Source organism: Physella acuta, unplaced genomic scaffold (genome assembly GCF_028476545.2).
Source record: "Physella acuta isolate Inbredline_101_S28 unplaced genomic scaffold, ASM2847654v3 ptg000862l, whole genome shotgun sequence".
Lineage (NCBI taxonomy): Eukaryota > Metazoa > Mollusca > Gastropoda > Physidae > Physella > Physella acuta.
In genome coordinates, this window is record NW_026732379.1 from 6,178 (window position 1) to 30,508 (window position 24,331).

Below are 24,331 nucleotides of genomic sequence, written 5' to 3' on the forward strand. Positions count from 1 at the left end.
ATTGTCTATACTTTTTAACTAAAAATATACTTTAGCCCTTCCTGCCTCTTTTGTTACCTTATTATTATAATTTAATCTCCCTTTGAATTTCCGGAGCGGATGTGACAAGAAGCGCGTCTTATTAAAATTACGGCGAGGCTGTTGACTACACCATTCGGCTTTACGTTTAATTTCCCCAGTAAGTAGATTCTATATAGATTCTAGATCTAGATTCTAGTAATTTTTGGCTCCAATGTTTTTTTCAAGTAATTCCAAAACACCATTTAAAACATTTAGATCTAGATTTCTAGTAGACCCCTTCTAATTCATAATCATAAATCATAAGTGAAGTAGGCCGTTCGGTTCAACGCTTCCGGGTTTGTCATTTTCGTGGCATCGCACGGCTCATGCGCTTACTAAAATGGCGACCAGTTTCGCTTTCACTAAACGGTAGAAGGATAAAACTAACGAGCCGACCCGCAGCGTATCATACGCCGCTATTTAGTTATTTTATTTTCTACTTTTCAGTAATTCATAATTTGTGAATTCGACAGTACCAATGCTGCCACTAAAAATATTTGCTTTAAAACACAACCTCCCCCTTTCCCCTAACCCCGACCCTACACCCTCCCCCCCCCTCCCCCCCCCCGTGAAAGCAGCCTCCTCTTAGTTATTTCTTAGTTACCTCCTGTAAGTTTAAAATCGAACTTAATTATCTGCCCTAATAGAAACCCGGATCTACGGCTCTACGATTTGTAAACATTTAGCTTTGTAAACATTTAGCGTGACAACAGCTCACCAGACAATGTGGGTGTGGGGTGGGGGTGATAGTGATAGAGAGAAAGAGAGGGGACTGCAAGGAGGCGCTTGCAGCTTGTTTTCTAACGGCTCCCAGAAGAGAATTATATATATAGATAATTACGAGGCCATCGTTAATTTTAGACATCGGAACTATCCGTTTCTATTTCAGTCTGTTATTTAAGAATTCCCAGATGTACTTTTGACCTAATTTCTTTGATTGTCTCGCAAGTGAAAATAGCTCTATGTATTCTTGTCTTTTAAATCAAATAACTCTGAGATATCGCTTGACTCTTAAACCAGCTTATGTGGCTCATAAACTTTAAAGTATTAATTTAACACACATTACAATTAACTGGTAATAATTTATGGGGTTAATGAGATATGTTCGTGGGCAAACTATCACCCCCAATAATGCCATCTAACTATATATATAATTCTCTTCTGGGAGCCGTTAGAAAACAAGCTGCAAGTGTGCCTTACAATCCCCTCTCTTCCTCTCTATCGCTACCACCCCCCCACCCCCTCACATGGTCTGGTGAGCTGTGGTTCAAGCTGTTTACATTTTACAATCATAGAGACGGGTTTGGTGACGGCTATTAGGGGCAGATAATTTAGTTTGAAACGATTTTAAACTTAGAGGAGGTAACTAAGAGGAGGCTGCTTTCATGTGGGGGGGGGGTTTAGTGTTTTTAAGCAAATATTTTCAGTGGCAGCATTGGTACTGTCGAATTCACAAATTATAAATTACTGAAAAGTAGAAAAAATCTATATATATATAATTCTCTTCTGGGAGCCGTTAGAAAACAAGCTGCAAGCGCGCCTTACAGTCCCCTCTCTTCCTCTCTATCGCCCTTTTTTGTTATACTAGCAAATTTAAAGCAGCACTTTGGCAATACATTACATAGATCTATCTATATGATTATGTTTGACTCTTATCATTAAAGAAGACAGGATATTATGAACAAGAATATACTAGATCTATAGGCCTAGATATAATTTTATTCATATAGACTCTAAATCTAAATCTAGGCTATATGATTATGATGTCAGCTACCATTTTGTTTGCTGTAGTTTCTTAATTATAGTATACTAACCACGGGTACCTGTTTCACTAGAATTATACTTTATTATATAGGCCTATATTTTACTGTTATACTAATTTCGAAAAAATAGATTATAATAAAAAGTTATTGGTCAAGACATTATGTGCATTACTACATGTTGAACAAGTGACAAAGCAAAGAAAAAGCTCAATAGCTAAAAAATCCAACACATTTGAAATAACATATAAGCCTACTACCAATACCTTTTAGAAAAATTAAAACCAAATTATATACATTATTATTCAACACAACACCATATTAAATGCACACACTGATTAAATGACTGAAATGATTCCATAAAACCAGGCTGCTCAATGGTCATTATGTTGTTTTATAAAGTAATTTGTATTAGTTTGAACAAGAAAATGGTATACATTTCATAGTGTACGTCTTAATAAGTAGATTAATAGAATCTAGTTCTAAATAAAATTTGAATGAAATAGTTCATTTCTTCATATTCTATAATTGGAAGATGAGACCATTATGGGAACTTTTGAAGATATTTAAATCCTGAAGTCGCTGTGTTTTTTGTTATTAATAGGAATCCCGTTGACAATTGATTTTTTATCTCTCCCTCGCTAACAGGACTTGAATATAAGTGAGAGAGAACAAAAACTTGCAAGTCCTATTGTGTACAAATATTGTCACAAAACTAAAAAACAAGTTAATTAAAAAGTCTAGTGACATTTAAGCGCAATTTCCTTATGTTATCTAAAAACAGCTCTGTCGTAGCGTAAATCAAGAGCAGGGTTAGTAAAACCATTGGTTAAAATACATGTTTTATTTACAATAGAGTTACATGACTAAAAACCATTGCGCGCCTAGCTACTGAACGTGATGACGCAGCCATTGAACGTGATGACGCTTGTGGTTGGATAAAAATGCCTACTAATTCGGTCCAAATTTTAATTAATTCAAAAAAATTTTTGTGACCGAACGCAAGGATATTTTTGAAAACTTTCTTCGGCAATATTGTTCTAAATTATGGCAGGAATCGATTGGTACATGTTTCAAGTCGCTAAGTGGTCAGGTTGCCGAGATATGGGCAAAAAACTGCATTTGAGGTTTTTTTGGCTTTTCTGGGAAATCCATGAAAGAAACCCGGAATTTTTATGGCCTATGTTCATCCTCGTAACTTGCTTAACATAATTGTTTTTGGAACTAGTCCTCGATATTGCTTCGTTGAGGGGGAGATACAACTTAAAGCTGCGGACACACATTCATACATTCATCCATCCAGAAATGACGGGTTAATAAGCGCAATTCTCCAGAATGGAAATTGCGCTAAAAATTATGTGCAAATTAGTTCCGAGCAACCTGAAGAGAACAAGTGTTTATTAAGCTGTTTATCTCAAGCACTTGTTATTTACAATTATAAACTAACAACAGCAAATCAAGTTTTGATTTTTGTTATTGTTAATTTCTTAGTATTTCTATTTTTAAAAATAAACCGGGAGTGATCTCCCCTAAACTTTCTCGAATATTCTTATATAAAATAACGGGATGGGAACTCTGGCTATAGACATGATTTTTGAATCCATTTTAAATACTTAAAGTTTTAAAAATAGGATAAAATCTCGTAGACAAATTAATTGCACACCAAGTGAACGCCAAATAAAAAAGCGCATAATAGTGCGCAATATTATTATTACTTTCAAAATTTACATTAGTTTTTTGAGAAATCTGAAGTAGCGTAAAGCACTACCTTCAGTCAACGGAAATGACTCAAAATTTAATAAAAGGTAGAGAATTAGATCTTTTACTTACGTATGAAATTTCATTTATCTATCCGAAATAGTACTCAAGTTATAGGCTTTTGAAAAATTCAAAGTAGGAAAAGTACCACTTCCGGTTATCGGAAATCGCTCAAAAGTTGATACGGATCTACGATTTTGATTAAATACTTATATATGAAATTTCATCAACCTAGCTGTAACGGTACTCAAGTTATCGTGTTTACACACGGACAGACACACACACACACACAGACATACGGACAAGATTGCAAAATTATGTTTTTCCGTATCAGTGAGGTGTAAAACGTCGAGATTTGTAAAAATCTCGATTTTTTTTTTTTTGCACGATTACAATACTTTCTCTATACTACGTATATACGAGAAAGTAATAATGTAAAGAAACAGGTAGCTCAAGATATTAAACTGCAGTCCTGATTACTGGTTGTCTAGTTTTATATCAAATCTTACTTAGTAATCAGATTAACAAAAGTCTGGCTTGTGTTGCAAATATTGTCATGTTATTAATAAAATGTTGTTTTGGCTATATAACCAGTTTAACATTTACATTTTTTAAATCATCAGTTCATTTCTTAAAAGCTATACAGCATGGAGGTGGAAACAGATGTGTTAGCTGCAGTTTCATCTATTGTAGATATACAGTCAAATGAATTATCAGAGTTTTCATCTTCTGAAGATTTGAAACCAGATCTATCAACAATAGTATTATCATCTTCTGAAGACATAAAAGCAGAATTGTCAACATTATTTTATTTCCAGGATATTAAACCTGACATGACATTTAAAACCCCTCAAGATGTTAAACCTGATGTTACACCAGAATTTTCTTCTTCTGATGACATAAAACCAGAATTATCATTTTTTAATTTCCAGGATATGAAGCCTGATTTGACATTTAAAACCCCTCAAGATGTTAAACCTGATGTTACACCAGAATTTCCTTCTTCTGATGACATAAAACCAGAATTATCATTTTTTAATTTCCAGGATATTAAACATGATATGACATTTAAAACCCCTCAAGATGTTACACCAGAATTTTCTTCTTCTGATGTCATAAAACCAGAATTATCATGTGATGTTTGTCATAAAAACTTTGCGGAAAAGAAAGTTTTATCAGAGCACAAAAATGTTCATTCAGGAGATAAGCCATATAAATGTAATGTTAGTCTTAAAAGATTTCCATATAGTTTTGGTTTAAGAAAACATAAAAAGGTTCATTCAGGAGAAAAGGCACATGAATGTGATGTTTGTCATAAACGGTTTTCTCTAAGTTCTTATTTAAGAACACATAAAAATGTTCATTCTGGAGATAAACCACATGAATGTGATGTTTGTCATAAAAGGTTTTCTCAAAGGTCTAATTTAAGAGCACATAAAGATATTCATTCAGGAGAAAAGCCACATGAATGTGATGTTTGTCATAAACACTTTACGGAAAAGAATAGTCTATTAGAACATAAAAATATTCATTCAGGAGAAAAGCCACATGAATGTGATGTTTGTCATAAACACTTTAGGGAAAAGAATAGTCTAATACGCCATAAAAAAGTTCATTCAGGAGATAAACCACATGAATGTGATGTTTGTCATAAAAGGTTTTCTCAAAGTTGTCATTTAAAAAACCATATTATGGTTCATTCAGGAGAAAAGCCACATGAATGTGATGTTTGTCATAAAAACTTTGCGGAAAAGAATAGTCTATTAGAACATAAAAATGTTCATTCAGGAAATAAACCACATGAATGTGTTGTTTGTCATAAAAGATTTCCATATAGATCGAGTTTAAAAAAACATAAAAATGTTCATTCAGGAGATAAACCACATGAATGTGATGTTTGTCATAAAAGATTTCCATATAGTTCTGGTTTAAGCAAACATAAAAAAGTTCATTCAGGAGATAAACCACATGAATGTGATGTTTGTCATAAAAGGTTTTCTCAAAGTTGTAATTTAAAAAGACATATTATGGTTCATTCAGGAGAAAAGCCACATGAATGTGATGTTTGTCATAAAAACTTTGCGGAAAAGAGTAGTCTATTAGAACATAAAAAGATTCATTCAGGAAATAAACCACATGAATGTGTTGTTTGTCATAAAAGATTTCCATATAGTTCGAGTTTAAAAAAACATATTATGGTTCATTCAGGAGAAAAGCCACATGAATGTGATGTTTGTCATAAAAACTTTGCGGAAAAGAATAGTCTATTAGAACATAAAAATGTTCATTCAGGAAATAAACCACATGAATGTGTTGTTTGTCATAAAAGATTTCCATATAGATCGAGTTTAAAAAAACATAAAAATGTTCATTCAGGAGATAAACCACATGAATGTGATGTTTGTCATAAAAGATTTCCATATAGTTCTGGTTTAAGAAAACATAAAAAAGTTCATTCAGGAGATAAACCACATGAATGTGATGTTTGTCATAAAAGGTATTCTCAAAGGTCTCATTTAAGAACACATAAAAAGGTTCATTCAGGAGTAAGGCCACATGAATGTGATGTTTGTCATAAAAAATTTTTGGACAAGAAAGGTCTATTACGACATAAAAAAGTTCATTCAGGAGATAAACCACATGAATGAGATGTTTGTCATAAAAGGTATTCTCAAAGTTCTCATTTAAGAACACATAAAAAGGTTCATTCAGGAGTAAGGCCATATGAATGTGATGTTTGTCATAAAAATTTTTACAGAAGACAGGTCTGTTACGACATAAAAATGTTCATTCAGGAGATAAGCCATGTAAATGTAATGTTTGTCTTATAAGATTTCCATATAGTTCTGGTTTAGGAAAACATAAAAAGGTTCATTCAGGAGATAAACCACATGAATGTGATGTTTATCTTTAAAAACTTTACAGAAAGAATGTTCTATTACAACATAGAAAAGTTCATATCGGAGATAAACCGCATGAAATTGATGTTTGTTGTAAAAAGTTTTCTTAAGGTTCTAGAAAAAAATTTTCATATAGTTCTGGCTTAAGAAAACATAAGGCGGCTCATACAGGGAAAAAGAATAATTTATTACAACAAATAAGTGTTATACAGGTTATAAGCCATATGCATGTGTTTTTGGCCATAAAAGATTTTCTCAAAGTTCTTATTTAAGTGCTAATGAAAAAGTTCATTTAGCAGACAAGCTACATGAATGTCATATTTGAAATACTCTAAAAAATATTCATTTTATAGGTAAGCCAGAGAAATGTGATGTTAGTAAGGAAATGTTTTCTAAGTTTACTTTATATAGTCATAAAGAAATTCATCATGACTTTAACCCAATTTAATGTCATTTTTTAACATAAACAATTAATTCTATAGCAAATCATCTATATATATAATTCTCCTCTTCGAGCCGTTAGAAAACAAGCTGCAAACGCTCTCCCTACCTCCCCACCCCTACATGGTTTTAGTGAGCTGTGTTCACTCTAAATGTTTACAAGCAGAGCCAACGATTTTAAACGTAGGGGGGGGGGGGGAGGAAGGGGGGGGTTATGGTCCTTAACGAGCTACTTATAGTGTTTTAAAGAAATATTTTCAGTGTCAGCGTTGGTACTGTCGAATTCACAAATTATGAATTATTGAAAATTAGAAACAACTAAATAGCGGCTTATGTTATGCCGCGGGCCGGCTCGTTAGTTTTAAATTTCTTGTCATAATTTTTTCTCTTCACATAACTTTAACCAAGTGGTCATCCAATAGTGGGCCATAGTTTATAAATTTTTATGTTTGTATTTTGAAAAGGCTCTTTTGTCAAAGAGTATACCTGTAAAAAGAAATTGTATTCTATTATGTCAGCTGCATGTGTACAATTTTTTCTTTATGTGGCTTGCTTATTTTTGTGTTATTTGTAAATATGTGTGATAGTAGAAATAAGCTACTATAACTTTTAGAAAACCAGGGTTTTATTTTGGGAGTGAATATTAGTACTCTAATACCAATAGCCCTCAGAAGGCTATTCGTACATTGCTATTTTTAGCAGACCAATCAAATTTATTTTTAAATTTATTGACTTTTTAACCTTTATTGGAACTGTTCGGGTGGTTATGCATCGGCCGTTTTTGAGGCGTGGGTTCTATTACTTTTGGCTCAGAGATTTTTTGTTTGCTTTTTTTTTCCTTAAAGTTTAGGGATTAGGGTTAGGCATTAGGGATCGGGATTAGGATAGGGTTAGAGTTCGGTTTGGGGTTAGTAATAGGGTTAGATCGAAATTAGTTCTACATAGCATGTATGAGGGAATTTAAGTGTCACAGAAACATGCCTTACGATGATTGGTCAGAGTACGAACAGCCTTCATAGGGCTATTTGTTGTGAAGTACGAATAGCCTTGGGACAAGGAAGTTTGGAATCCTGATCAACATCTGGCATCTGGCCTACAGGTTCAGTGACATCAAAACTTCAGTGCTGACAATATTTTTTTTTAACTTTTTCATCATTTGCTGAATGACCTTAATCATTATGTTGAGAAATCTTAAATCATATGATCAAACTCTACAGGCTGCAATGTATAACAAACTGACTACATGTAAAAAAAATTCCTCTCCCTTTACCCCCCCCCCCCCCCCCCCCTATTTACATGTCTTAAGGAACTAACCTCAAGTCTAAAGTTGGTCCAACCATTGCTAAGGCTTATGGTCATTTCCTTTTGCTAGATGAATGTTTTTTAGTTTATTAAATTAAATGCATTTGTAACATGTTATATATATATATTAATTTTATCTTTCTGCACTCCTTCTGAATATGAACTTTATGCCACACATCTCAGACACCTCTCTGCATGCATTGTGTTTAAAAATTGTTTTTTCACATATCCATATAGGCCAGGGGTCTCCAAACTTTTCAGTCCGAGGGCCACATTAACCATTAAATTTCAACTTGGGGGCCAGTTTCTTCCAGGTATGTCTTTGATTTTTCTGGGCAAAGTTCCTCAGCCATCACCAACTAACGTTTTCTCCGTGGACAAAAAGATCTCCGCGGGCCGGATGAGAGGACATCGCGGGCCGTAGTTTGGAGACCCCTGATATGGGCTATAGAATTTTAAGATTAACCACACATTTCAATATCATAAATTAACATTTAATTTTTACAAAAACAGCATAAAAATTATAAATTTGAAGAAAAGAAAGACTAAAGCTGCAATTGCTACATTTTTGTATCTTAGTTTCAAAATAATTTGATTTTTTTATTGTTATTTAATTTTATATTCCTTACTTTTTAACTATTAAAACAAACCATGTAATGTTAATTCTAATGTAAGGAATCATTAGAAACTGTAATGTAAAAATTTTAAGAAATAAAATGGCTAAAGTGTATGTATGTTTTTATTATTAAAGTTTTTCTAACAAGGGGTCATCCATAAATGACATCAAGCTTTTTTGACAATTTTTACCCCCCCTTCCCCTCCGTCACATGTCGTCATGAAAAGCCAGACCCCACCCCTCAAATGATGTCACACCTCAGCCTACAACCCCCTCAAAATTGCAGTTGAATTTTTCTTAATATATTGATATTTTTCCAAAATCTTGTCTGAACTCTGTCAGCATAGAGTATTTTAATCAATTCCTATTACAATATATTAAAACAGTTTTCTAAAACGCAAAATAATGGCTAAAACTCATTTTCTAACATTGCTTTTATGTAATGCAAATGTGTGACGTCACACCATCTAACCCTGCCCCCTCCCCCTCATCACACAGTCACAAAATTACGGACCCCCCTCTGAGTGACGTCATTTATGGACGACCCCCTAACACTTTCTGTATGTTAACAATAACAAAAATTCCAACGAGGCGAATGTGTTTTGAATGCTGGGGTGTATTTTACTCTCTTGTAATGCTCCAAAGCCTGTACCTACCAGGTAGGTGAAGGTCAGTGTTAGACAACTTTAAGCTTGTAAAATTTCAAAAGCTTATTTTGCTACTTTTTTTACCAAAATAATTAAACTAAAATTTAAAAAAATGATTGACTTTGGGATGTCCTGCAGTCTTGAGTCATTTTCTCAAAAATGTGATGGTTTTGTTATAAATTTCTATTGCCAGACTACACAAAAAGTGCACAAGCCAAACTATTTCTATTATATGTTTATACGGGTATGCACTACATGTGTATGGGTTATTTTTTTTAGAAGTATAGTGTGACCAATAGAATCAAAGGCTTTTTGAAACCTAAGAACAAAGTGCCACAATGTAGTTTTGAGTATTTCTGAGCATGTTTTCATTATTTTTATTAAAACTGAATTATAAGAATGAAACTTTCTAAACCTATATTGATTAATATGAAAAAGATAATGTTTTTATAGGCAGTTTGAGATATATTTGTTAATATGCATTTCTAATGGTTCAGAAATTGCCATGTAGCAATATGGATCCTGGATGTTACTGTTTGTATAAATGTATAACATAAGTGTGCTTAAAACAGTGGCGTATCCAGGGTGGGGAAGCATTTTTAGGACACTGGCGTCTTTTTCGGGAAATAGAAAATTAATTATATCAAGCACCTTTTACAGAATATCAAAAACAATGTGGGCATTCTCATTCTTAAGTATGATCATATAATGCCTGAAATTAATACATTCTAAAGGATGCCCCTTACAATTTAAGAAAAAAAAGTATGGCCTTTATTACACTACAAATGGCCATTTATCTCACCAAAGATTCCCTAAAATTTATAATAATTATATGGGCATAATTACCCTTTGGATGCCCTTAAAATGTATCATAATGAAGATGTACATAAAGGCTTTAGAGATCCCCCCAATGTTAACAATGATGATGGGTGTAATTACTGTTTCATGCCCTTTGAATGTATTACATGAATATAAGCATATATATTTTCAAGATGCCCTTATTACAATATATAAAATGAAGATGGATGCCTTTAAAATTTATTATAAAGGTAAGTGGGCATATTACTAGATGCTCCTAAAATATAATGAATATACGAAAAATATTTAAAGATGCCCCTCCAGTTACAGTGTATAAATATGGATATAACGAGAAAAATGGCCCGTTGAGGAAGGGTACAACGGGCGCTAGGCTGATAGTGCTGTCTCTTTTCTCTAAACTAAAACCAATCCACCCCCCCCACACACACCACCCCCTCCACACACCGCCCCCCCACCCCTCCACCCCCCCTCCACCCCCCCCCCCCCCCAAAAAAAACATGTCTACCGTCCCATTCAACGAAATATAATTATATACTTTTTCCAGTGTCCGCCCCCTCCCAGAAAATTCTACCCACGCCCCCGAAAATTTCAAGTACCCCCACCCCTCTCCGGGGAGGAAAAAGTCTGAAAGAAACACTGAAACCAACTCACCCCCCACACACCACCCCCACCCCCCCCCCACACCCCCCCACACACACCACCCCCCCCCACCCCTCCACCCCCCCACACACACACCACCCCCCCACCCCTCCACCCCCCCCCCCCAAAAAAAACATGTCTACCGTCCCATTCAACGAAATATAATTATATACTTTTTCCAGTGTCCGCCCCCTCCCAGAAAATTCTACCCCCGCCCCCGAAAATTTCAAGTACCCCCACCCCTCTCCGGGGAGGAAAAAGTCTGAAAGAAACACTGAAACCAACCCACCCCCCCACACACCACCCCCCACCCCCACACACCACCCCCCCACCCCCCCCCCCCCACCACCCCTCCACCCCCCCACCCCCCCCCCCCACCACCCCTCCACCCCCCCACCACCCCTCCACCCCCCCCCCCCCAAAAAAAAACATGTCTACCGTCCCATTGCAAGAAAACCACTTTTTAGATTAGACACATTAATTAGGCGGTAATTTTATTATAGAGTATCGATGAGGAAATTTCTTTTGAGTTGGGGAGGGGGGGGGGCTCAGACGTTCTTACGCGGGGGTGGGGCTTCGCCCATACCCGAAGAATTGTATGAAAGAAACTCTTCACGCAAACCACTTAGATTAGACCAAATTGCCTTTGTATTGAATGTTTACTCGAAAATCAATGACGTCATACAATTGCGTACACTCTCCGGCTTGCTCTAAGCTAAATGTGACCGCGTCATACTTCGTCTTTCGTTTCACTGTGAGAGTTTTTATTTTCCTTGTGTTTTCTCTAGAGCGTTCTTGTCAGACAGATAGATAGACAGATAGATAGATAGATAGATAGACAGACAGCGAAACTATTATTATAGATTACTCCACGGATGCCCTAGAAAGTGAGTATAACGAATACGTGCATATAACTTTAAAGATGCCCCTACAGTGCATCGGAATAGTTTGTTCACAAGTACTCTAAAAGATGCCCCAACACTATACAAAATAAATATCACACACATTTATAAAGGGAATATCAATGACTACCATAGGACTACCCTTCACTGATGCCCGCTTTTTCTATATAAGTTTAGCCATACGGACAGTGTAATGTCAAAACAAGTGATAGACGATTGCCTATTGAGTGTTACCTTATGTTTTGGGTGAGATCGGCAAACATATGAGAAGTTACGATGACCATCACACAACATATCGCAACCCTTTAAAAACAAAAAAAAATTCCACCTCCGTTGGATGCCCGGGGCTAGGCCCCGATTTTTGCTTATAACAATATATTATAACAATATACACAGAAAGTGATATTTCATCGCCAAGGGTAGACAAAGGTACAGAAAATAGTTCAAGTAAAGACAGAGCATTCATGACAGACCACGTGGAATATAGTTGAAATGAATGACTAATATACCTTTTCAGACTTAATAGTGTGCATCTAAGACCACAACATTTGTTGGGAGGTCGAACCTTTAAACAATCAAACCAATAATAGACCGCCAATAAATGACGTCGCTCTTACGGGGTTAAGATAGTTATGACAGCGTGCACTATTAAATTAATTCAGATAGAAATTGTGATTTTTTTTGTGAAACTAAACTGGTGATGGTTGTGGGAGAAAGACCAGCTGTAGAAGTATGACGCGTCATTCATTGGTGATCCTTTATGTCAGTGGGGACGATAAAACTATTAAGAAGAGTCGAGAAATGTAAACAGTCGTATTTCTTGAACCCAACCGTTTCATCCCACACTTAGCACATCGCCATCAAGTTAACGCTCGCGCGTGACGTCATGTACCAGTACCGCCGACCGTTTGGCTAATTTTACGGGGGGGGGGGGGGGGAGGGAAAAAGCACTACCGTTTTGACACGTAAGCGACGTTTAATTTGATTACTTATGTTGGTGTTCAATTAAACAGCCCCTCACTCATCCATCACCATCCATTGAAACGTACGTGGTTATTTCTGCAAGCTTGCTGTCTTGAGACTTTCGGCCCTTTAAAAATGTATTAAGCTCCCACCGTATAGAACTAGACTACCCATTAAGCTTCAAAAGAAGCTTGGTGACAAGAGGATGGCCGTTCGATTTTAAAGCTGCTCTGCGCTTTATAAAAAGCACAATAAACGATAAAATGACACTTATTTTAAGTAAATTATAAATCTGAATCTTGATACAATAAAAGTGACATTTGAAAATCAAGAGCTGTGTATTAGGCCAGACAGTCAACATGATATTTCAATTGAAGTCCCAAAAAAAATCCTCAAAAGATGTAACATTACTAAATTTTCGCACAATTGAATTAAAGTATTTACGGCATCTTACAAAGCGGGATAACCTACTGGTGCTCTAACGCGACCCGTTGACTTCGTCGGACCCGGGCCCCATGCCGATGGCCGTATTCCTAACGCCCCGCATTAGACGCGGCATATTCGTCGGTAGGCATTTGGTGGCAAATCTTTTTGACGGGGATAATGTTTTGAGGCCGTTTTGCCAATCGTCTCAAACTAGCAGGCTTGCAACATTTAAGATGATTCGTTTTGAGCAAGGTATACGTATACTAATGCTTATTTATGGTTATTTTTATTGAGCATAGCATTATAGAGGTTCTCCGCCAATGACCTAGATATTTTTCCCCGTTCACCTCCTTTCATAAGACCTGCACGTCATAATTTGCGGGGCCGCCTGAGATGACGTCACAAATCTTCACTCACTCCCGTAGCAAATCATATGTGACATCATTTATGGACAACCCCATATCACTCATTTGGGTAGGCCTACTTGATATTGACATTTTGACAACAAAGGATAACCAAATGTGCCCGAAAAGTAGAGAATTGGGATAATGACAACAAGCACTTAAGGGGTGGAGTGGCTATTATTTTTAGATGCTGTTTTACAAAGGAAGCTGTTGGATAATACATTTTGTCTCTCTGTATATAAATATATCTAGTAATGATCAAATAAACATTAGTACAAAAAACGTTATTTTATACATGGATACAAGCTGCATATCACAATACTTCTAGAATTGATGATGTTGTTTGTTAGTAAATTCAGTTTTTAAAGGGCAGAATTTAAAAAAAAAAATGCTTTGTAAGCCTATACTGCCCTATACAATTACGACAAGACAATCATATTTAAATACAGTTTCATAGAAATGAAAGGGAAGCTACTCTAAATAATATTTTTAAGATGGCTGCTGTCTTTGATTTCAAATTTACTATCTCGAACAGGGTCGATAAAAATTAATTTCAGGATAGTTAAACTGATTTAACCATAAATGGTGATCTATTATTCAATTATCTATAATATTTCATTGAAATATACGAAAACATACCCGGATGTATATTAATTATTATTAATTTACTGAAACTCTCCTCCACATTCTATCTAGATTCTAGATCTAGTTGGACTAGGTAGTAACTAGTAAGTAAGTATAAGTAAAGTTTAGTAAAGTAGTTTTATAGTTTTGGCCGAATTTACGACGCTATCTAAATTCTAATTCTAAAGTCTAGTCTAACGTTTTACCCTAATTTCGTTATTCAATATTGTCAACTACATAACTCAATGTCAATGCCCAACTAGATCTAGATTTTTCTAGATTTAATATTTTAACTAGATCTACTAACTTAGATCTATCAGTCTAGAGACTGAGAGAGTATTTTTAAATTATTTTTTTTAGGAGCGTGGACACCGACCGTGGAGTCCATTCCATTCGTCGAGGAGGTGGCAGAGAATAGAATAATAGTGTACTAATTAATTAGTATTAGTCTAATACTAATAGGCCGCAGGCGACTTTGTATAAAATATTTATTTTTTTAATGTGGTGCACTGTTATTTTAAAAATATGGTTATAAAAACCAGACTTTTTGAATTTTTAAAAATTTTACTGACTTTACTTAAGAATATAAAATTGTAATTGTATTGAATGAAGATAATTGTAGGTAGATCTAGGTCAATTTGTCATTAGATGTTTTAGTTTTTTCGGTAGGAAAAATAAATCCTTTATAAAAACTTAGGTTGCCATGCGATCTCTTACAAAGTTTTTTATTAAAGAAGGTATACCTAATTAGTTTTATTTTCTTATTTTCGGTGCATTATATTATTACATTTGTTTTTTATTATTTTTATAGTCCATTCCCAAGACTCAGTCTTTTATACACATTTTGCTTAACGTTTGTTGAAAAAGTGTTGATACCAAATACCCAAATATGTGATAAAGGGTTGTACATAAATGATGTAATTTTACGATTGGAGCTTAAAACCTTTTCACATAGATAACAAGCTCTGCAATCAAGCATTAAACTTAAGCATTAAAGAAAACTAATGATAATAAATATTTAATATAAGGTATATTGAAGGAGGAAAGTTTTTTATATTTAATATGCTTTGAATAAATTTGGATTAAAATGACATCAATATTAAATTATTTTTTAAAAAGTACATTAGCGTTAAAAATTATTTTTGCATTTATTTTCCAGCATTACTGAGACGGCAAACAAAAAACAGTCAAGCAAAGATGTAAAAGAACTTATCTCCACATACAACAATATTGAGGTAACATAAATTTAAAAAATAAAATAAAAGTGTGGTATAACTAAAAATTCAAACTGAAAGCTAATGTTTAACTTAAATCTGTAAAGGGGTTGTATCAGAGTCAAAGAAATTAAGTATACCTCTGTTTTCAAATCAGCTAAAGTAAAAACAAATCTCTCTAATCAATTAACATCTTCATCACCAGTGGTCAAACATATGACACGCTTTTTTTTTTTTGGTTTGAGTTTTTTCTAGAAATAGGTTTACATTTATCATCTTTTTAATTTTATACTTGTTCATTTACAATTCTTTAAAAGAATTCTTAAAACCATATAATATATAATCAATTGACTTACATTTTTTTTCTGTTTGCTCAGGGTAAATAACAACAGACATATTTCAATAAAATGGAGTTTTCCATTGAAGTTAAACCAGATGTCAGAAATATTTCTTCTATCCCTTTACAGTCTATAAGTGACTCAAAGGATCTAAATAAGTCAGAAATGGATGCTTATAACGCCATTCCTTTTAACCAAGTACATTCTAAGGACCTATATACTAGTATTGAAACTGTTGCTCACAGAAGGAAACTCAAGAATGGCCAAACTTTCTCTTGCGACTTGTGCAACAAACGATATATTTCAACGAAATGTTTTGAAACACATCTGATGCAGCACTTATCTGAAACTCCACTAATTAGCTTAGCTCGGATAGAATCCATTTTAGATTGCAAAAGCAAAAGGAAGGATGAACGTGGGAAAAGAAAAATTGGATGTAAAAAAATTAAGGCTATTAAAATAAAGCCCCCTTGCATTTGTGATGTTTGTGGTAAATCATTTAAATTTAAATCTTGTTTGCGAATTCATTATACCAAACATACAAAACTGAAGAAGTATCATTGTTATGATTGTGGCAAAGCATTTGTTAGTAAGGGTTATTTAAAGAAACATCATGTTTTGCACTCAATTTACAGTAACTCTTTGAAAAGTGGTCTTCCTGTTGTTTGCAACTTGTGTAACAAACATTTTTTAAAAATGGATAATATAAAACATCATATGTATTATCATTTAAGAGGGAAGCTTCATTCTAAAATTTCTCAAGAAAAGTCTTTACAGAAAAGTAGAAGGAAAAAGCCCTGCATTTGTGATATTTGTGGAAAAGTATGTTCTTGCAAAAGCCTTTTAAAACAGCATTATGTTGTACACACAAAAATGAAGCTTTATCTTTGTGATGTATGTGGTAGATCTTATGCTTCAAAAGAATATTTGAATCGACATTATAAACAGCATACAAGCAAGAAAGAACACGCCTGTGAGGATTGTGGATTATCTTTTCACAGCAAAATTATTTTAAATAAACATCGCCTGTCGCATGTTAAAGTGAAAGCTCACAAATGTAATGAGTGTGGTAAATCATTTACTGTTAAAAATTATTTACAACGTCATTATCACCGTGTCCATTCAAAAGATGGTCTTTTTCCATGTGAACATTGCAACAAATCATTCTCTTTGAAAAGTTTCTTAACTCGGCATTTACCTGTGCATACAAAAGCAAAACCTTTTTTTTGTACTATTTGTGGGATATTATTTAAACGTAAATCCAGCTTGGGTGACCATTTACTTCGTCATAAGAGAAGAAATCAAATGCCTATTGATTGATGTTTTAAGTAATTTTTTTCAAGCTGTCACACCATCTGCTAAAGCTTTTTTAAAGATATTTTTGAGTTGTTGTATTCTTCTTATTCTTGTGGTAAATTAATTATTTAAACAGTTAGTGACATAGCCTTGTGTAAAAAAAATTGTTAAGAAGAAGTCACCATCTTGCTTGTTTACTTTCAAATTGTGTGACAAAGTTTGCTGACCAGAACATAGTATAATTTTTTCCCAGTAGATAAACTGGTCTTCTCACTCTGCATGTTTTTATAGCAAATCATTTTTCATTTGAATTTGGGCTTTGCAGCTAATAATTTTCTTTCAACAGCTATTTTTTTAAATGCAAATTAGATAAATTTATAAAATATTGTTGTTTACACTAGTTAACTACAGTGTAAAAGAATTAGGTTAAAAAAAAAAACAATAAAATTGTGATCATAACGAGGAAGATTAAGCTGGTTGGTTTTGTTGAAGCGAGAGACAGTAAGGTTGGTGATTGGTGAGAGTGTACATGATTGTGTTAATTAATTTGCTGTTGTGGTCATAATAATACTTTGAACTTGTTATGTTATTGTCACACTAATCAATAGAACATTTTTTTGTATGGAAAAGAATTTTTTGAACAGTTGTTTAAAAAAAATTGTTATTGCTCCAATAGAGAATGTAGGTTTTTCCTGCTGACGTGATTGTGTCTGCAAAGATGGTTAGGGTTGGGTTAGAGAATGATAGTAGTTAATAGAAACGTTAGTATTCCCTTGAGGGCTAAAACAAATGTACTGAAATGATGTGTTACACTTTTTAAATTGTCTTTCTTGCATGTTTCATGCCCTGGTTTTTTTAAATGACAACACTGGTTTATTTTTCTATGAATGTGACTTTCTAATCCACTTTTTAATATTGTTAGTTCAAACGACTTTTTATCCTACTTTTAGGTGAAGTTAAATGCTTAGATATTAATTAAATGCAAAAATTATTATATTGTTTAGATATGTTAAATCCATAAATGACGTCATGCTTTTTTGAAAATTTTTACCTCCTCTCCCCTCTGACATCGTCACAAAAAGCCAACCCCCCCCCCCCCCCAAAATGACAATGACATCACACCTCAGCCTATACAGCCTATAACCCCCCCCCTCCCCTTTAAAATTGCACTTGAATTTTTCTTAAAATACTATATTTTTTCAAAATCTTGTCTGAACTCTGTCAACATAGAATATTTTTATCAATTCCTATTACAATTTATTAAAACAGTTTTCTATAATGCATAAGTGTGACATCACACCATATGAACCCCTCCCCCCCTACGAGTGTGGTATCATTCATGGACTTTTTTTATGAAGTAATTTCAAAAGAAGTTAATATCTAACATCAAAGTTTTTTAAATTTAACATGAAAATTTATCTCCTATTGCAGGGGGATTTTCATTACAATTCACCTAATCAGTTTTTTAGCTTTTAAGTTTTTAACACAACTGTAAAAATATAAAGTACTATAGGCCTACTCTCATAGATACAAGTTTGTAAAGGTTAGTTAGAAACAAAGGTTAATAAAAAAAAAATTCATAGGAATGGTGTATATTTTTCGTTAGAAGAATATTTTAGCAGTACAACTCAATTACGTTAATTTAAGTTGATAATTTTGATATTAAAAGATTTTAATCAAATATGTATGTGAAATGTACTCACATTTACATGGTCTATATATATATATTAAATGAATAGGCCTACATGTTTTGTTTTTTTCTGTCTTTATCTGAAGCAATCTTTCTTTAGTGTCAAATATATTTAAAAGTTGGGTCGGCGTGGTCTAGTTGGTAAAGCTCATGGTTGCTAAACCGAAAAGTCTCAAATTCGAACCCTCGGGCAGATGAGGCTCGTTAGCTGGGGACAGCCACTCTTCTAGGAGAGACAACTCCAAAATCAAACAACTGCTGCCTTGTAGTTTGTTCTTGGTTGGACAAAGGCTATGGAAGCAAATCCAAAAAGAAAAGCAGGCTGAAATCGGAGTCAATGGCCTCAATGGCGCATAACCAGTTGACACGTAATCCTAAATTGTGATGGAAGCATGGTCGAGTCGGCAAAGCTCATGGTGATAAATTAAAAAAAAAAGTATCGAGTTCAAACCCTCTGGCAGATAAGGCTCGATCCCTCTCAACACTAAAAATTAAGAACGAAGAAGAAGAAAAGAAATTTAAAAGTTTACAAAAATGCAGGCCTTCTTCTATTATTTGCCCACATGGATGTCAAAACATTATCAACCGCCAAGGCTAATAAGGGCCCACAGTTTTTTAAAAGCTTTGTATAACTTTGCTGTTTACAATATGTTTAACTCTACCAGCAGAGTTATCTTCCACCGCCCCCTCCCTCCCCTATTCATTGTGGGTATAGTAATTCCGCCCCTGTTCTGTTACTTATGGGTAAGTTAGAGACTAAATTTAATGTCTAGCTTACATTTAGTTGTCCAGCTTACTCAGAGGCCGAGAAAACAAAAAACAAGTGACCTACAACATACTAATGAATGCAAAACATGCATTTTGCCATTACCGTAAGTTAAAAACTTGACTTGAGCCCCCCTTCAGTGTGTCTTAGGGTTGCCAAGTGTCCAGTTTTGAACTGGACAGTCCAGTATTTGAGCAGACTGTCCAGGATAAAATAAATATAAATACTGGACAAGTATATGAATAATACTCTGCTACCCCCCTTCTTCTGCTTTGCGGCATACCTGAGAAGGGAAGGATGGAAAGGTGTCCAGTATTTTCGGAAAAGGTATCTGGCAACCCTAGTGTGTCTTCATATCAATAGTATTATTAGCATTGTATAATAAATAGTAAAAAAATTATTTCAAATATTTTATTTGTTGATGATATACATGTTTGTAGGTTTTAGTAATAACTCGTTAAAAAAATCACTTATAATAAAAGAGAGTTAGAATCTTATGTTTGAAAATTAATTATTTCAAATTTTGTATTGGTTACCATACTCAACATTAAATTGATGTTAATGCAACATTGTGAAGTTTAACTGTTTCAACAGATTCAGTGTTTCTTCCAAAAAAAAAAAATCTCTTATGGGGGGGGGGGGGGGGGGCACTTGATATTGTGGGGGGTGGACAATATTTTCCAGCACTGGCAAACACAACTTCTGAATGGTGCACCTTAAAGATTATGTTTTTAGCATTAATAAATGTTTAAACAAATGTGAGCCATGCCTCAAAGATGTCACAAATCTGGAAGAAATTCTGATTATACATTGTATGGGTCTAATAACATTTTAAATAGTATGCTAATTATTACATTTCCTGAGGGCACCCACATTGCTCTACAGCTCCTCCACAGTACAGGACTGTTCTATACCACAGTTGGTGGGTTAATAAATTTATGTCTTAGAATAGATACATTAAAATGTGGTTAGATTTTATATATTTTATATATAATAGTCAAATAACACTTTGAAAAAGTGATGTGGTTGGCCAAAAACGAGTCACGAGTAGTAGGCCTAATGACTGTACTCAGCAAAAGACAGTAAGTAATGAAATGACTAATGACAGTAATGTCACATTACTAATGTGCGAGAAAGGTAGCTCATAATAGTCATTAGTATTTAATATGATTTTTGTGTCAAATATAAATTATAATAGATAATTGAATAATAAACCAAAAGCAATGTCTAAACTAAATATATCAATAAAGGCAAGAAATTAACTTTAAACACTAATAAACAGCCTTGTTTGCGAGCAAGATTTGCTAGTAGATCTACTATATATTTTATATAATATATAAACAGCGGACATGTGTAAATTAGAGTAGTTTCCCCTGAATCTCTTGCTAAAATGTTACCAAAAAACGTAAACAAGATGGCTGCTAAAATAATGTAAATGTTCTAGATTCTAGGTCTAGATTAGATCTTGTTGCATCTGATGAAAACATCGCTAATTTTTAATTATTAGGCTACTGAAAAGTTTTAATACAATTGTTTAAAAACAGGTAGAGTCTAGAATCTAGATCTAGATCTAGATTCTAGTATCTACATGAATGAAAGTTTGAAACATTTTGATAATATTATTATTAATATTTATATTAATTATTAATATTAATATTAATAATTATTTAATATAGACTCTAGATTCTAATAATAATAATAGACTCTCTCTCTGTCAGTAGACTAGTGAGTAGATATAAAGTATTTATTTTAGTTTTTATTTTTTTTATTAGGTATTAAATATTATTATTATTAGTTATTCTGACATTGCCTTATCAATGATTAGATATAAACTTGTAGAGAGGAGAATATTCAATTTCAGACATAAATATTTATTATTTACTATTATTTCAATTAACAAATGTATGTCTACATTCAGATCAGACCAACAATTTTCTTAAAACTACTGAGCTCTTGAATCCAAAAATGGATGATGAAATTGAAATAAAACCAGATGTCTCAAATATTCAACCTTCTTTACCAGAAGCAGTTGCAAGTTCATTTGAAAATCAAATCAAGTCAGAGATTGATATTGATTCAATAGATCACAAATGTTTTATGGATCTTCAGCATTATGATACTACATTAGCACCACCAAGTTATTTAAATGAGGATAAAGCTTTCCAAACAACAGATGAGGACACTAATAATAGTAGTTTCCATCCATATTTTACCATCAAGAATGATAGTTCAAAAAATAATGAATGTGAGAAAAAAACAGGAGGCACCTGTGATTTGTGTAACAAAATATTTGTTAACATTTATAATGTAAAAAGACATTTGCGTCTTCATTTAGGGGAGAAGCGATTTTCTTGCAGTGTGTGCAGTAAATCATTTTTCAAAAACAGTGACCTGAAAAGGCATCTTATTAATGTGCATGCAAAGATAAAGCAGTATGCTTGCAAAATTTGTAGAAAGACATTTTCTCAACGGTCTAATTTAGCAAAGCATAATTTAATACATATAAAACAAAAGCCATTCGCATGCTCAATATGTAATAAATCTTTTATATCTTATGAGGCATTACAAAAGCATAAAGTTGTACATACAGTAAACAATCTACATACATGTATGATTTGTGGTAAAAGATTTTCAAAAAAGAGTGAGTTAAACAGACATAATATTATGCATACAAAGGAAAAATCATTTGCTTGTTATACTTGTAATAAACTATTTTCTTATAAATCTAGCTTATTAAGGCATCAAACAGTCCATATTAAAATGAAACACTTTACTAGTCAGTCATGTTCTGATAATGATGCATTACAAGACCATTATCATGTGCATATGGATAAGAAGCTTCATACTTGTACAATATGTAGCAAAACATTTACAAATAAAAGTGACTTAAATAAACATAATACTGTGCATACAAAGGAAAAATCATTTGCTTGCTATATTTGTGGTAATTTATTTTCTTATAGATTTACCTTATTAAGGCATGAACGAATTCACAAAACCAAGAAGCCATTTACTTGTACAAATTGTAGTAAATCATTTTATGATAAAGAGACATTTCAAAAGCATTGCCTTCAGCATTCAAGAAAGAAAGTTCATACTTGTGAAATTTGCAGTAAAATTTTTTCTAAAAAATGCGACTTAATTAGACATCACCGTGTGCATACAAGGGAAAAACCATTTCTTTGTAATATTTGTAATGAATCCTTTTCTTATAAATATACTTTTTTAAAGCATCAATCACTCCACACAAAACTTAAGTTATTTGATTGTTCAAAAGTGCTTAGCTATATACCTGCTGAAAAGAAATTTCCTTGTGGTGTTTGTTTAAAATTATTTTCTAGAAAACATGATGTTAAAAGACATAACCGTGTGCATACAAAAGAGAAGCCTTGTAGGTCAAAGTAAAATAATTCTTTCTACACTTTAACACAAGAAACAGCAGAAGTAACACCAATTGGGGATGGTTTGCTAGACTGCCAAGTCAAAAGTCTCCAGTTCAAATCTTGGTCTGGCCTCGCGACTGTAAGACATCCCTAAGCCTGCATAGCTCTGATGGTACTTGACTGACAATAGGAAAAGTAAAGGCTTCTGGGCATAGTGCTGTCCACATCATCCTTTCATATGCCACGGTCAAGAAACATGTGAACTCTACTTCATCTGCCCTATGGATCATTAGGTTTGGAAGTTGAATTTAATTTTTTTTTTTTTTTACTTGGTAACACCAGTTGAGCAAAACTGTTTATTCTTACTTAAGTTGTTTTATTTATGATTTTTTTATATAACATTTTTTTTTTAAATGGTTGGTAAAAAAAGTTGAGATCACTTGCTTAAACTGAAACAATATTTGTTTTTACTTGATATGTTAACTTGTTTGTAATCTTAGAAAACTTTTACACTTTGAGATTAGCAACAATAGGGTTTTTGTAGCAAAGGTTATTGTGCTATTCATGATCTTCTTGTGTAAGATGCTTGTGTATCAGCAATGTTTTAAAAAACCAGAGGACTCACTTATAAATGATAAAATATTCACAAGACCTAATTTATTTCAAAGTACATTTGAACAATAGGTCTAAACATGCTTGATTGATAGTTGAGTTTTAATTTGCTGGAAAAAATTGTATTAATCTGTATCCACTTTTCAATAAGTCTTAAACCAGTTTGATTTTTTTATAGTTTTTTTTTCCTGAATAAGTAAGTGATAGAAATTTTAATACTGTATGATAAGCTGAAAATCAACATGTGACTTATGATTTCCTTATGGACAAGTTTTTCCACCTAAGGAAAAAAATATCATTAGAGTTAATTAATAAGACTGCAGGGATTAGAAAACTTACAAAATTGCAGTAGAATGGCAATGTTCATAAATTAACATTGAAATGTTAGTCTCATTTCAGTGGTCATTTTATTTAAGAGTCTACTAACATGATCAAGTGACAATATCTTCCTTAATTTAATAAAATCCTTCTATGTATTTTGTCATAGATTTGTAAAATTACTTTCACATTTTTTTTCCAGCATTATCAATAAAAAATAATTGATATTTTACACACCTGGCTATGTCTTAATATATTTTTGTTGTTCGTGTATTAATATTTACTTTATAAAGGCTTACATTATAAAATAATATGAGTGCTAGGTAAAATACTATATTGCGAGACATTTGAAACAGCATATTGTAATTAATACAAACAAAGCTGGGTTACCATTTAATCATCTAAAAAATTGTTAACATTTATACGTGTTTTATTGTGATTTCTACACTTAGA

General features: G+C 33.3%; 2 protein-coding genes across 7 annotated transcripts; both read left to right on the forward strand.

The window, feature by feature from the left end:
• Positions 1-105: 105 nt before the first annotated feature.
• LOC131952261 (zinc finger protein 12) lies at positions 106-18,189 on the forward strand. Of its 5 annotated transcripts, XM_059314844.1 has the most exons (4): positions 106-178; positions 8,459-8,535; positions 15,421-15,496; positions 15,853-18,189. In XM_059314844.1, the coding sequence occupies exon 4, from the start codon at positions 15,883-15,885 to the stop codon at positions 17,131-17,133; it is 1,251 nt and encodes a 416-aa protein (XP_059170827.1). In that variant the 5' UTR covers positions 106-178; positions 8,459-8,535; positions 15,421-15,496; positions 15,853-15,882; the 3' UTR covers positions 17,134-18,189. The 5 variants fall into 5 exon arrangements, with proteins under 5 accessions (XP_059170827.1, XP_059170828.1, XP_059170825.1 ...); XM_059314845.1 differs by lacking the exon at positions 8,459-8,535 and having other exon boundaries at positions 134-178; XM_059314842.1 differs by lacking the exon at positions 106-178 and having other exon boundaries at positions 8,313-8,535.
• A 2,774-nt stretch (positions 18,190-20,963) lies between these two features.
• On the forward strand, positions 20,964-24,107 carry LOC131952248 (gastrula zinc finger protein XlCGF26.1). 2 transcript variants are annotated; one of them, XM_059314802.1, is made up of 2 exons: positions 20,964-20,996; positions 21,484-24,107. In XM_059314802.1, the coding sequence occupies exon 2, from the start codon at positions 21,531-21,533 to the stop codon at positions 22,968-22,970; it is 1,440 nt and encodes a 479-aa protein (XP_059170785.1). In that variant the 5' UTR covers positions 20,964-20,996; positions 21,484-21,530; the 3' UTR covers positions 22,971-24,107. The 2 variants fall into 2 exon arrangements, with proteins under 2 accessions (XP_059170785.1, XP_059170784.1); XM_059314801.1 differs by lacking the exon at positions 20,964-20,996 and adding an exon at positions 21,038-21,109.
• Positions 24,108-24,331: the final 224 nt, after the last annotated feature.

Bases quoted from the DNA above. Each gene is read 5' to 3' on its own strand.
- LOC131952261 (XM_059314844.1), top strand. From the start codon at position 15,883: ATGGAGTTTTCCATTGAAGTTAAACCAGATGTCAGAAATATTTCTTCT.
- LOC131952248 (XM_059314802.1), top strand. From the start codon at position 21,531: ATGGATGATGAAATTGAAATAAAACCAGATGTCTCAAATATTCAACCT.